The sequence below is a fragment of the Trichomycterus rosablanca genome, chromosome 19, assembly GCF_030014385.1.
Source record: "Trichomycterus rosablanca isolate fTriRos1 chromosome 19, fTriRos1.hap1, whole genome shotgun sequence".
Taxonomy (NCBI): Eukaryota; Metazoa; Chordata; class Actinopteri; order Siluriformes; family Trichomycteridae; genus Trichomycterus; species Trichomycterus rosablanca.
The window spans coordinates 329,283-342,500 of NC_086006.1; the positions used below are offsets into that span (position 1 = coordinate 329,283).

The 13,218-nt window shown below is 45.3% G+C and overlaps 1 protein-coding gene across 1 annotated transcript in view; it reads left to right on the forward strand.

The window, feature by feature from the left end:
• The first annotated feature begins 3,689 nt into the window (after positions 1-3,689).
• The window catches only part of dlg4b (discs, large homolog 4b (Drosophila)), a 27,673-nt gene continuing 18,144 nt past the window's right edge, over positions 3,690-13,218 (forward strand). The window contains exons 1-3 of the mRNA XM_063015361.1: positions 3,690-3,739; positions 9,093-9,254; positions 11,593-11,643. Of these exons, the coding sequence (XP_062871431.1) occupies positions 3,710-3,739; positions 9,093-9,254; positions 11,593-11,643 (243 nt within the window). The 5' untranslated portion in view covers positions 3,690-3,709. The remainder of the gene's footprint in view (positions 3,740-9,092; positions 9,255-11,592; positions 11,644-13,218) is intronic.

Here is a 13,218-nt window from a genome sequence, read left to right on the forward strand (position 1 = left end):
AAAATATGCATCAGATTGCTCCAAGTTGTACTTTATCAAGTGTAACCCACATTACATACTACAACTCTTATACTGACACTTTTACCCTTTATTACATAATAAAAAACAGATTTTTATTCATAACTTAAATAGCAATAAATATTAAAACATCCACAACACTAGTATGATTTCTCTTCTTAATTTTGTTAAGGAAAACTTTAATAATTTGTCAATACACTTCTGGTTACGCCACCAAAAAATAACAAAAAGGTTCATGTGCTATTCACAGCGGAGGCCATGTGCCAACAACGTACAGAAATGCCATGGGCTCAGACTCAGTGTGGTTTAGTCCAGCTTCAGAATACTCATGGAAACAATAGACGTCAAGTCTCTGGAGCGAAGAAGAAATCATCCACATTGTAAGCTGGGTATATTTCCAAAGTCCGGATCTGTCACTGGGGGAGGGGTATCGGTGCCCATAGGCATCATTAACCCTGAAAGGTATCTATACATTTTGGAGCAACATACTCTGCTTTTAGATAATGTCTTCTTTATGAACGTCCAAGATTATCAGTAAGTCAGCTTCTGCTGTGTAATCAGAGAGTGCTATTGGGTGCTAGACTGACCTGCCTGCTGTAAAGACCTGTTTCCTACTGAAAATGAGTGGTGCACTGTGAAGCACAATACAGGAGAACAAAGCTCTGGTTGTTTAGCTGAAAACTTGCAGAAGACAAAAATGGTAAAAAAAAAAAAAAAAAGAATTACGTTTTCAAAACTGGATCATTTGGTGCCTTCAGTGCTTAAGATCTTCAGTGCTTAAGATCATTTGGTGCCTTAAGATCAACTGTAATTTACATTTTACATTTTTACATCCCGTCCAAACCGTTTTGGAACTGAGGCTCGTGCGTCTAACCTTCAGTCTGAGTGCTGAAAGTTTTAAACACAGCACAGTTTTGTAAAACCACAAATCCCAGCAGCGCTCTGACCTCAGTATAAATCCCTAAAGAGGTTTAAGTTAAGTGTGTGTGTGTGTGTGTGTGTGTGTGTGTGCTGGAGAGTAAGTGAAGACCATCAGAGATAAAGACGACATGCCTCTGAAGCGTGAAGGTCAGTGTGTTTGATATCCGAATATAAATCATATATTTTAATAGGTGATGTGATGATAATAATTAGCTGCTGTAATTAGCTGCTCGTTAGCTCTGCAGTCTGAGTTCTATAATCTTGTGTAGTGAATGCCTCGATGCTTTAGGAGGATCTACAGCGACGATCACACGTCTAGGTTTAAGTCTTGGTTTTCCTCTCATAATGTTTATTAGACTTTAATCTGAACTTTGTCCAGAGGTTCAGTAATGGAGGTTGGAAGGATTCCAAGAGCCCTGAACTACTCGGGGACCCACAAATAACTACTAACCTGTGTATAAAAACGCAATGGCTCAGGGAAGGCCCTGTCTTTGGGTTGCCAAATGTGTGACAGATGCAGTTTATATTAAACCCCAGCATATTGGGTTTGGAATCTCAGTGGTGCCACCGGTCTGGTTGAGCGCTCTGAGGAAAAAACCTTGCTTTCTGCGGCAACAGCGCCTCCTAGTGTCTGGTTGAGGTCTCAGTAAAAGTGGTGGATGAATACAGAGAGTGTAGTGTGTTCTTCCATACATGTTAAAGCTTTCTGTAGGAATCCAGAGAGACGGTTGGAGAAGGTGCGTCCTAGCCTGCACCCATTCTCGGCCAGAGTGGGTATCATGTGTGCACCCGGAATCATGATTGCATTTGGGGATTTGCATGTGTGTGTGTGTGTGTGTGTGTGTGTGTGTGTGTGTGTGTGTGTAGACACCGAGCGTGCTCTGTTGGCGATGGAGGCGTGTCAGTCTGCAGCAGGTGACGAGTTCAAGAGTCGAGCAGAGAAACTGCTGAAGGTTTTTCAAAGCGACCTGTTCCAGTCTCTTCTGGGTAATCACACTCACACTGGATTCACAAAGTATTCAGACCCTTGACGTTTTGCAGAGTTTATTGTGTTGTGGGTTTGATAAAAGCCCAGATTTAAACCCCATCAAACATCTGTAAAGATCACAGACAGTCAGCCTCCAATCTAACAGAGCCTGAGAGGATCCAGCATGAGGAATGGGATAAACCGCCTGAATCCAGATGTGTAAAGCTTGTAAAGATGCATCCAGGAAGACGTGCAGCTGTAATCACTTCAAAGAGCTTCAAAAGAGAATGAAATCAAGGGTCTGAAAACTTCTGTAAATAAGAGATTTCAATTTGTGGGTTTAATTATTTAAAATAACTTATTGTGTATGAGTGTGTGAGAGAGTGTATATGTGTGTGTTTGTGTGTGTATATGTCTGTTTATGTTTGTGTGTGTGTGTATGTGTGTGTGTGTGTGTGTGTGTGTGTGCTATATTCATTCTGTAATCTTGGATTGTGAGATTAGAGATTAGGAAGCTCTCACAGGAAGTGTGTCACTGTGGGCGGGACATAAATGCTTTCTGTCGTTTTATTGGTCGGTTTAGGACCTCATAGCTGTAAATGAAAAGTTTGGGTTTTACTTGCAGCTTCATAAATTTGGGAGGAAAGTGTGTGTGTATAGTGTGTGTGTGTGTGTGTATAGTGTGTGTGTGTGTGTATAGTGTGTGTGTGTGTGTGTGTATAGTGTGTGTGTGTGTGTTAGCCTGCAGTTCTCCTCGATCAGTCACACACGTTTTCTGACGACTGTACTACTGTTCTCACACTGTGTGTGTGTGTGTGTGTGCAGATATTCAGGAGTTTTATGAACTCACCGTGTATGAAGATCAAACCCAGGAAGAATCAGCAGCTCCAAACGTCCAGGTCAGAACTCTTACACACCTACACACTCACTGCACAGGATCTGGATTCACTGCCACCTTGGTCACCTTGGTTAGTCGTAGCCAGTTCCTCTTCCTCTGCAAGAGACCCCAACTGCGTACTGAGGAGGGTATATCCTCCTGACACGCCCTCCCTCCGACAGGCCCGCGCTCCACCGACCCCTTCTTATCCCCCCGGCGTGTGAGGTCGGTCTCTCACACGGAGAGTCACGCGCTGATCTCCACGTTCCTCCACTTCTGTTCAGGCGCCTTTTGTCTGCTGCACCGTCTGCACTGTTGATTGTGGCTGCTAGGGGGCGCCCAGCTGTGCAATCTGAACACCTTGAATAAATGAATGAGTTGATTTGTGGGGTTAAGTGGGAGAAAATGCTTAAATAAAACATCAAAGTAACTGAAGGATGGATTGAGGACACTGCTTGTGCTGGTCGGGACTTACAATTAGCTATCAAATGAAATACATAAAGGCTAGGATATTAGGGTGTGGCCCCACACAGACACACACACACACACACACACACACCAGTAGTGATGCTGACTGACTGCAGCAATGGCCGGCACAACCCATGTCCATGGCAACCTCTGCACACTTATCAGAGCAACAGCTGTTTGCTGCCATGACAACAGTCACCCTCCATCTCATTCACACACACACACACACACACACACACTTCCATCCATCTTCCTGTGTTCCCTCCTCCTTTGCCGCCGTTGGCTCGTTCCAGTTCGTTTCTGTGTGTGTGTGTGTGTGTGTGTGTGTGTGTGTGTGTGAGACAAGACTGGCGTTGTGGTGAAGAAGGGGTCTGCCAGTCAGACGGAGGGAGGGAGCGCGGGACTGAGGGAGGGAGGGGGGAGGGAGACGGCATCACCTGGCATCTCTCAGTCCTACCATGGACTGCCTCTGCATAGTGACCACCAAGGTAAGAGCTGCTCCGTGTGTGTGTGTGTGTGTGTGTGTGTTAGACCCTGACCGAGGGATCGTAGCATTTACGACTTTCTTTCATCTCCGTGTTTTACCATTCATGTCTTCTGTACACACGTTTACACACGGCTTTGGCATGTGTGTGTGTGTGTGTGTGAGCCGTGTTGCTTCTGCACGCGATCAGGCTGATCAATACCCCAGCACGTCTCAGCGGGAGCAGGACGGTTATCTCGGACGCGGCCGGTGTTTCGGCCGTCCCGCTGGGGCGCCTGCTGGGATCGAGTCTCTCCCGGCATCTTCAGGGTTCCTGATGTGGACGGATTGGAGAAGGTCCCGTATCGAGCGGCTCTCCGTCCTCACCTCGGTGGATTGTGGTGCTCAACAGGCGTGGTGGCGGGTTCATGCACTGTTCCGTTAGGGTGCCTAGGTAGGGAACATGTGTGGCAGGAACGCGGCCTGTTGGGACGACTTCCGGAGGGTCTTTCATTTGGACAAAATGTTCTTTAAATAAAGAGCTGAAACTCTGAGAGCGAGTTTGGAGCGAACCCTGCGGACGTGAGGTCGAGTCGAGGCAGCTGAGGTTCACGTTTTCAACATTTAACTGATGATTTTATCCAAAGTGACTTACAGTACTGAGACAGTATACTGAGGGTTAAGGGCCTCGCTCAAGGGCCCAACAGTGACAACCTGGCAGTGGTGAGGCTTAAACCAGCGACCTTCTGATTACTAGTCCAGTACCTTAACCGCTAGGTTTTTGGAAAAAAACCTTAACTCATCAGGGAGCTCAGTCCTGCTCGGGCGGCCTGGAGAACTGAGTTTATTAGCTGGATAAAACAGAGTTGATATTTATAAATAAAATAATTGTAAATAATAAGTTCCGGGTTCGTGTCTGCACCCACTGATAGTGGAATATTCAATCTGAGCAGCTTGAATACATAAATTGGTTGATAAATAAATCAAATCAATAAATAAAATCGTTTAAAAAAATCTAAATAACTGAATGATGGGCTGAGAACACTGCTTGTGCTGGTTGGGACTCAAATTATTATCACTGAGTCTGCACAAGACCAAAACAGCTGAACCAAGACCCACGCCGGCTAAAATCATGTGCAGATCCGCTCTAAACCTAGTATGGACACCCTAGTGGTAGGATCTAGTAAACAAAAGGTTGCTGGTTCTAGACACACCCCTGTTGGACCCCTGAGCAGCGTCCCTGTCCCTCAATTGCTTGTATCGTATTCGCTCATAATGGCGTAAACGTAAATAGCGCTGTTGGATGTATTGTGAACCACTAAGGTAAGTAAAGTGCCATCACCTCATTACTGCAACAGTGACCCCTACAGGTGAGCTGTGGGTGAGTGCAGAAGGCGGGCGTGGTCACTCTGAGCGTGGTAATGAATCAACAACACAAATTTTTATTAACAATCCTCCGGTGAAGCAGTTGCAATTCTGCTGTCAGTTTATGATTAGGGCCCCTAGGTAGGGAGCACGTGTTATTTGGAACGAAACCTTCCTGTAACAAGTCGTTTTATTTCAATACGAGATCAAATCTGAGCCATAAACAGTAGCAGGGTTTATTTCTCAGACATAACTTATATATATATATATATATATATAAAACATCCCATAATATTTACATTATATACGTATATAAACTACATGGCCAAAAGTATGCGGTCACCTGACCATGAGCTCGCTGGACTTCCCGATGTGAAACCGTTTATTTATCTGGAGTAACTCCTCTCCTCTGTGTGGCTGTTGAAGCCTCCTCTCTGTTGGACTTGGTCTGCAGGAATTTGTGTCCATTCGGTCAACAGCATTGTTATGTTTCAGCTCCTCACAGATGTGTTGAAGGGTTTGGGGTCAAGTCTCAGTCAAGTGCAGCTGCTGATTTTGCTGGAAAGCTTTTCGCTAGATGTCAGAACGTCCTGCAGGGATTTGTGTCCACTGTACATTCATTAGCGAGGTGCTAATCTGGTTAGCATAGCAATCTTATGTTTGAACTGTTCCCAAGCTGTGAACGTGGCTTGTTAGCGTCATTAGCGTTATAAGCTTTAGCACAGTGATCATTTGGCATTTTAGCCACTGACAGTTCAGTTAGCATCATAAGCTTTACTTCTGACCCACTGGAATATTGTAGCCACGTTAGCCACAAAAAATATAACTTTTACTCAGTGCTAAGTGAATTAGCATTGAGATTTATTATTACAACGATTCCCTGACGCAGCTAGCATTTCTAGCTATTGCTTAGCTAACAGTGTGAGCTACTGTTACAGCTAATAGCCACTGTTAGCACTGTTAGCCAGCATTAAGTTAGTCAACATGCTAAAAAGCGCTACTGTGCAGTCGGTCCACAGCGTAAAACACAGCTAAGCTGAGCGCATTTATTTGTTCGGCTAAAATAAATGATCTGAATATTAAACGTTAAAGCTAACGTAGCAAAACTAACGAGGACGGTTCTCAAACCCGATCCAAAAACTTTATCATTACTATCAATCAATCAATCAATCAATACATACAGGCTACAGTATCTGAGAGTGATGATGTCACTGACTGATTAGTGATGTCACTGACACCATCGCTGACCTCATGACGGGCGTCGGTGTTTAATCTCACGCTAATGATGTGTGTTTTAATTCATCTGTGGTTACTACACACACACACACACGCTCTATAATATAAACGTAAAGACGAGCTCCTTCTCTTTCATCTACATTTTGTTTCCACTGGTGATGTCTGTTGCTATGCGACCGGTGGAGGCTGTTTCTATAGCGACCAGAAGCGGCATCATGGACCGAATTAAGCAGCGATAAAGGAGAGATGCAGGGATAACAGGGCATGTGTAGGAGAGAACGTACAGTGTGTGTGTGTGTGTGTGTGTGTGTGTGATCGTGATTGGTCTTAAAAAAAAAAAAGAACAGGAACATGAGCGTGGGAAACTTCTGATAAATCAGAGTGACCTGCAGTGTGGGATTAAACACACACACACACACACACACACACACACACACACACACACACACACACACGATGCCCACGCTTCTTGTCCCTCTCTGATGACATCAGCGGTCAGACTGAGCACTGGGCTGCAGTGCTTCCTGAGCTGAATGCTGAAAACACTGAGCGTGTGAGACTCACTGCTGCCCCCTGGTGTTCAACCACACACACACACACACACACACACACACACACACACAGCTGTGCAAAAGTTTGTGCACCCCAGGGTCATGTGACACTATTACTCTTTATTTACATATCTGCATATCGGCCGGTCAGGCGTCTACACACAGACCTGAGTGGCTACGTCTAGAGGACGGGACGGCCAAGGTCCTGAGATAGATTGGTGTCCTGTCTGGGGTGTGTTACTGCGTTGTAACCCAGTAATTCTGTATAAACTGGACCCACTGCAACCCTGACCAGGATGGTAGGGAAGTAGTTAAACACTTGTTGGCTTTTGGACCTTTCACTGATATCAGTCTGGATGGTCCTTTTCATCTTTAGCAAGGAGAACTGGATGCCCATTTTTCCTGAAAACGAGCTGAATTGGGACTTATCTGACCACAGCACCGTGTCCACTGTCTTCTGGTCCATCTGAGATGAGCTCAAGCCCAGAGAACTCTGAGATGTTTGACTCTCTCTGTGTGTAACAGAGGTTCAGGTTGTGTTGATGCAGCGGCGGCCTGTGTTCAGTAACGAGGGTTTTCTGAAGCACCCAGAGCTCGTGTGTTTGTATTTATATGAATCTGTATCATGACGTTTTCTCCTGCAGTGCTGAGACTTTTATTTATAATCTCACAGTGAGAAATGTTCTGTTTGAACTGATTGATTCTCTGATGAAGTTTGGAACACGGTGGTGAGCCACGCCCCATCATCGCTTGTGCAGACTGATCCTGATCCAGGTGAATCCTTTTTTGGAGTCTGTTACAGCATCAGATTATAAACCTGCTTCTATTTACAAGTGGATCAGTGAAACACTAGAAACTAAATAAAGATTAAAGAAGATGAAACACGTCTTGATGCCACCTGAAGCTCTCTGAGGCCCCCTGCTGGGCTGGAGTGAGAGGTTCTGGTGTAGATGATCCACCCGGTTAGTTTTCTTATAGAAAGGAGGAACATTCCAGTCCACCGGGCCGATAAACCCAGCTGAGCGATGACCTTGTTGTGAGAGAGAGAGAGAGCGAGAGAGAGAGAGAGAGAGAGAGAGAGCTAAAGTGAGGTCGGTATGAAGGAAGTAGGACAGAATGTCCCATACTGAGCTCCTCCACAGAACGGAGACTGGGATTAGGACCAGGACTGAGGGATCTGTACCAGCAGCAGGTAGGAGAGCAGATGATGCTGTAATAATGAATCCGTCCATCGTTAGCTGATCAGCAGGTAGATCCTCATCATCATCATCATCATCATCATCACCCTGCTGCTCGTCCTCGTCCCAGTTCCCTCCCTCACTCATACACACCGTGTTTAACAGCGGCGGGTGGCTGAATCGAACCGTTCGCTTTCCATAGTGAGGAGTAAACCTGCAGGGGATTGTGGGATTGCGAGAGGAGGGATGTAAGTAGTAGCGAGATGCTAATGCTCAGATTTATCTCATGTTTGGTTCATACTGGTCATTTTATAAATAAATGGGTGGTCCGCTGGTTCGGTGGGTAGCACTGTCACCTCACAGCAGGAAGTTTCTGGGGGTTTTCGGTCCATCTGAGATGAGCTTGAGCCCAGAGAACTCTGAGGTGTTTCTGTGTAGGATTGATGTCCGACTCTCTCTGTGTGTAACAGAGGTTCAGGTTGTGTTACATGATGCAGCGGCGGCCTGTGTTCAGTAACAACAGTTTTCTGAAGTTCATGTGGTTTTATTTATATTATATTTCCTCTAATTCCCTTCGGGATCAATAAAGTATCTATCTCTATCTATCTATGAATCCAGACTCTCTGAATCTTTCCACAATATCATGTACAGTAGATGGTGAAATACTGCAGTGAGAAATGCTTTGTTTTGAACTGATTGATTCTCTGATGAAGTTTGGAACACGGTGGTGAGCCACACCCCATCAATGCTTGTACAGACCGATCCTGATCCAGGTGGATCCTTTTATACCCGATCATGATTCCCTCACCTGGTACCGACTCACCTGCTCACTTGGGCCGTCACGGTGGCTCAGAAGGTCCAGGGTTTGATTCACAGAAGGAGCGGTCCAGGTCCTTTCTGTGTGAAGTTTGCATGTTCTCCCCGTGTCTCTGTGTGTTTTATTATTATTATAATGATCATAAATGATTTATTTATGTCACTCAGGTGATTTTAACGTCGTTCGATGTGTTTTCAGTTCGATCGTAACCTCTGATTTTCCTCTCCGCAGAAATATCGCTATCAGGATGAAGAGACTCCGCCCGCCGAGCCAAGCCCCGCCCACATAACAGCAGGAAAGAGCGGCGAAGTTTTACACCTCAGCGACGCCAGCCACGCCCCCATGGATGGTCTCCATGGTTACGCCCCTCACACACATATATCGCCTGCAAAGGTTCGAACGCACCGTCACACTGTTCTGTTAATCTGTTCAGAACTGCACCCCCCCCCCCCCCCCCCCCCAGTCTAAACACCCCCCCCCATCCCTGTCCGTACATGGGCGGGGCTCGAACTCATTTCCTTCTGTCATGCTGCACCATTAAATTTACAATCACGGGTAAATTACGGGTTCAAATCCTCGGCGGTGCTGTCGGCCAGACGGGCGTCTACATAATACAGACGTTGCTGTTACCGCACTGCTCCCAGTGTTTTTTGGGAAACTGCACCTACTGCGACCCTGACCAGGACACAGCAGTGGTAAAAACATTAACATGAAATAAATAAAATGAAAGAAAGCCAAGCGGTTAAGTTACTGGACTAGTAATTGAAAGATTGCTGGTTTAAGCCCCACCACTGCCAGGTTGTCACTGTTGGGCCCTTAAGCAAGGCCCTTAACCCTCAATTGCTCAGACAGTAAACTGTCACAGTACTGTAAGTCACTTTGGATAAAAGTGTCTGTTAAATGCTGTAAATGTAAATGTAGTGCTGTGATTTTAATCTGGGTTAAATTGAGCGCTGACACGCCCATAATCTTCCTAAAAACAATTTCAGAATCAGAATCAGAATCAGAATCAGAATCGGGCTTTATTGGCCAAGTATGCTCACACATACAAGGAATTTGTTTTTGGTTACACAGATGCTTGCAGTGCACGAAAAATACAATACAGACAATAAAAACAATTTAAAATGTTTAAAACTTGACTTACCGTTTGATGCAGTCCTGTCGGGGGTGTTCACACGGGTAACAGCACAGCGTTCAGCTCCAAAGAACCGTTTTTATTCTGCATCCTCTGTGCTACACAGTGTGGAACTAAACCATCAGTAGTGCACTAATTGAAAACACTATGTAGGACAGGAACACGTGTAGATTTGGAACACAGCCGCTTTAAAGCCGCCCAGCTTCCAGCTCCAGGTTCACTGGGTATAAATTTGGGTTTATAATCTAAAAGTGAGTTTGTTCCTCTTTTATGAGTCTTTGTTCCTCTCACAGTCAAACTAACATCACTGGACTGAGTCTCAGACTTTAATCTGGTCAGAATTCGGTCTGAGCTTAATTTTCTAAAAGAAATGCAAATAAAAACATGCAGAAGGTAGATTTGTGCGATATATCGCTACTTGGTCTGAGGCAGGGAGTGAACGGGTGAGTGTGTGACGCCCTGTGATGGACTGGCACCCAGTAACTCCGGTTCGAGTCAGAGCCACCCAGGTTCAGAGCGGTGATCATGATGCGCTTTGGCGCCCTTGTGTGGTTACCGGTGTTACTGCACCCTGACTAAACCTGATTCAGTAGGAAAGAAGATCGAATCTCTTTGAGCTCCACATCAAATGTGATTATTTATTTTACTAGCAGGTTCTAATCACATTAACCAAACCTAAATCTGTTTAAAACAACAAAACATTTATGCAAAATTTATTTATTCATCATATAATTATTTAGATAAAAATGCCGCTAATAATAAATAATAATTATAAATATCTATCACACTGAATCTGGAGGAGCTTCCTAAAGTTCTCAGGAACAAAAACACCTTCCGCATCACCATCAGTACGCAAGCGGAACCTTCACAGAACCACAGATCGTCCCCGGACAGGAGCAGCACACAAGCTCTCACGGTCAGGAAGCTCAGAGAGAAACCAGCAGGACGACCAGAAAGCAGCAGGAACAGCAGCTACACAGAGATCAAACAAAACAGAGATGCTATCACAGCTAAATTAGATAGCAAATCAGCATTTAGACCAATCAGAACAAAGATCAGATGAAACAATCAGACTCTTGGGTAATAATTTAGCCTCTTGTGATTGGAGAAAGATGCCTACAGTGAAGTACGGTGGTGGGAGCATCATGATATGGAGCTGCTTCTCTGTAAACACTAGTGGAAGGAAACACGACTGGAGCAAAAGTATTGGAAGCATTAGAGGAGAATTTAATCTAAATATGGACCAAACGTAAAGACACAGGAACTCGGGATCCGGCCAATCTACCTACTGGAATCCTGATTAACATTTATTAAGGACTGTAATAAAATAGTGAGTGTATTAGAGGAACTCCTGTTAACAACTGTGTCAAACATAACGGGTCAGAGTTGAACCACAGTGCTGCAATTTTGGCTGTAGATTCATGAAACTAACATCTAACAGCAGCTTGTTTGTTTATTTTTACAGATACAAATTTTAAAGACTTGATGATAAAAACTGAAGTGGCTTAAATGACCACCTGTATATAATGTGTGTGTGTGTGTGTGTGTGTGTGTGTGTGTGTGTTTGTGTCTGTGTGTGTGTGTGTGTGTTTGCAGCCTGTGTTATTACCAAGCAGCCACGCCCCTTATTACGCCACCTCAACTCTGGTAAGTTCAGACCATCATCATCACCATCACAGCTCCACCAGTTAACCAGCTGCACTCAACCAGCCTGATCACTTCACATTGTCTTAAGCTTCATTTCATTTTGCACCGTTTGCACCATCCCCATGCTGGCTGGGAAGAGCCTCTGACTAGCACCCGTCCTCTCTGGCATGCTTACATTTCTTGGTCGCTTCTCTACACACTATGCTCGCTGTGTTCCTCCACTGCATGTGACCTGTTGCCTCCACCACACAGCAGGGGTCGCTGTTGCAGCAGCAAAAAGGAGAATCTCCATCCAACCTTCCCTTCATTAGATGCCCAGTTGTGTCTGTTGAGTGTCCAGACAGACCGGTAGCACCGCTGGGACTCTCCGCTGTGCTATAATCTATATCAGTCTGTGCAAACTCTCAAGTACAGCGCTCAAGTAGAGTCAAAAGTATTGGGACACCCGACCGTGAGCTTGTTGGACGTCCCATCAAATTAGAATGACCCTCTGTGTGATCTTTTCAGCTAGAACGACAGCTGCTCTTCTGAGAAGCTTCTCACCAGATTTTGACGTATGTCTGTGGGAATTTGTGCCTGTTTAGTTAGTACTACTGGGCACTGAGTGATCAGTTGGTGTTCCGGTTCATCCCAGAGCTGTTGAGTGGGGCTGAGCTCAGAACGTCGGAGCTTTTCTTCACGTCTTCATAGAGCTCACTCATACTGGAACAGGACAGGACCTTCCCTAAACTGTTGCTGCAAACTCATTAACATGCCATTGTCTTTATATGATTGATTTATTACACCTGTTAGTAACTGTTGTGCCTGAAACACATGAATTCAAGAAGTTCTGGAAAATATAAAGGACAAATGAAGCGTTATAGTCCCCGGACAGGAGCAGCACTGTTCCCGGGATGGTCGGCTCTGCTTTCACCAGCTCCCTGACCAGGCATGTACTGCAATGTTTTGTACAGTCTGGTTGTTTGTTCATGAGGGGATGTGGACAGAGGAAAGATGATTTCAGTGCAGGTTCTAGACCTGACCTGAGAACGTGATGTCATAGGCTGTCGGCCAATCAGGACGCGGCTTCGGCGGTGCTGTGCTTGTTATTACGACCTGATGTTGGATACACACACACACACACACACACACACACACACTCGTCCTCTCCCCCGCACACTCACATATGCGCATAGGCAAACGTATCACCATGGTGATAACAGGGATGCTGGTCTCCATGGCAACAAGCCTACCCAGTGTTTTGGGCTTTAGAAAGAGCAGCGATGCGCCGTGTGGTATTATTTATTAACTGTGTGTGTGTGTGTGTGTGTGTGTGTGTGTGTGTGTGTGTGTTAGCGGGTCTGTACTTAAACCTCCTGGTCCCCGGTGGAACTCGTCCCATTAAAAACCAGCCAGCACAGATCAGAGGATGAAGATGAGGATGAGGATGATTTAATGGAAGGTTGTTTATTATTAATCCGCTCGGCTCTGCTGCACCAGAGCTGGAACAGGAGCGACACTGACCACAGTCGAACAAGCTTCACTCCTCTCTGATATCTTTACCATATTCTGATCTGATCTGAGCACCGTACAGTC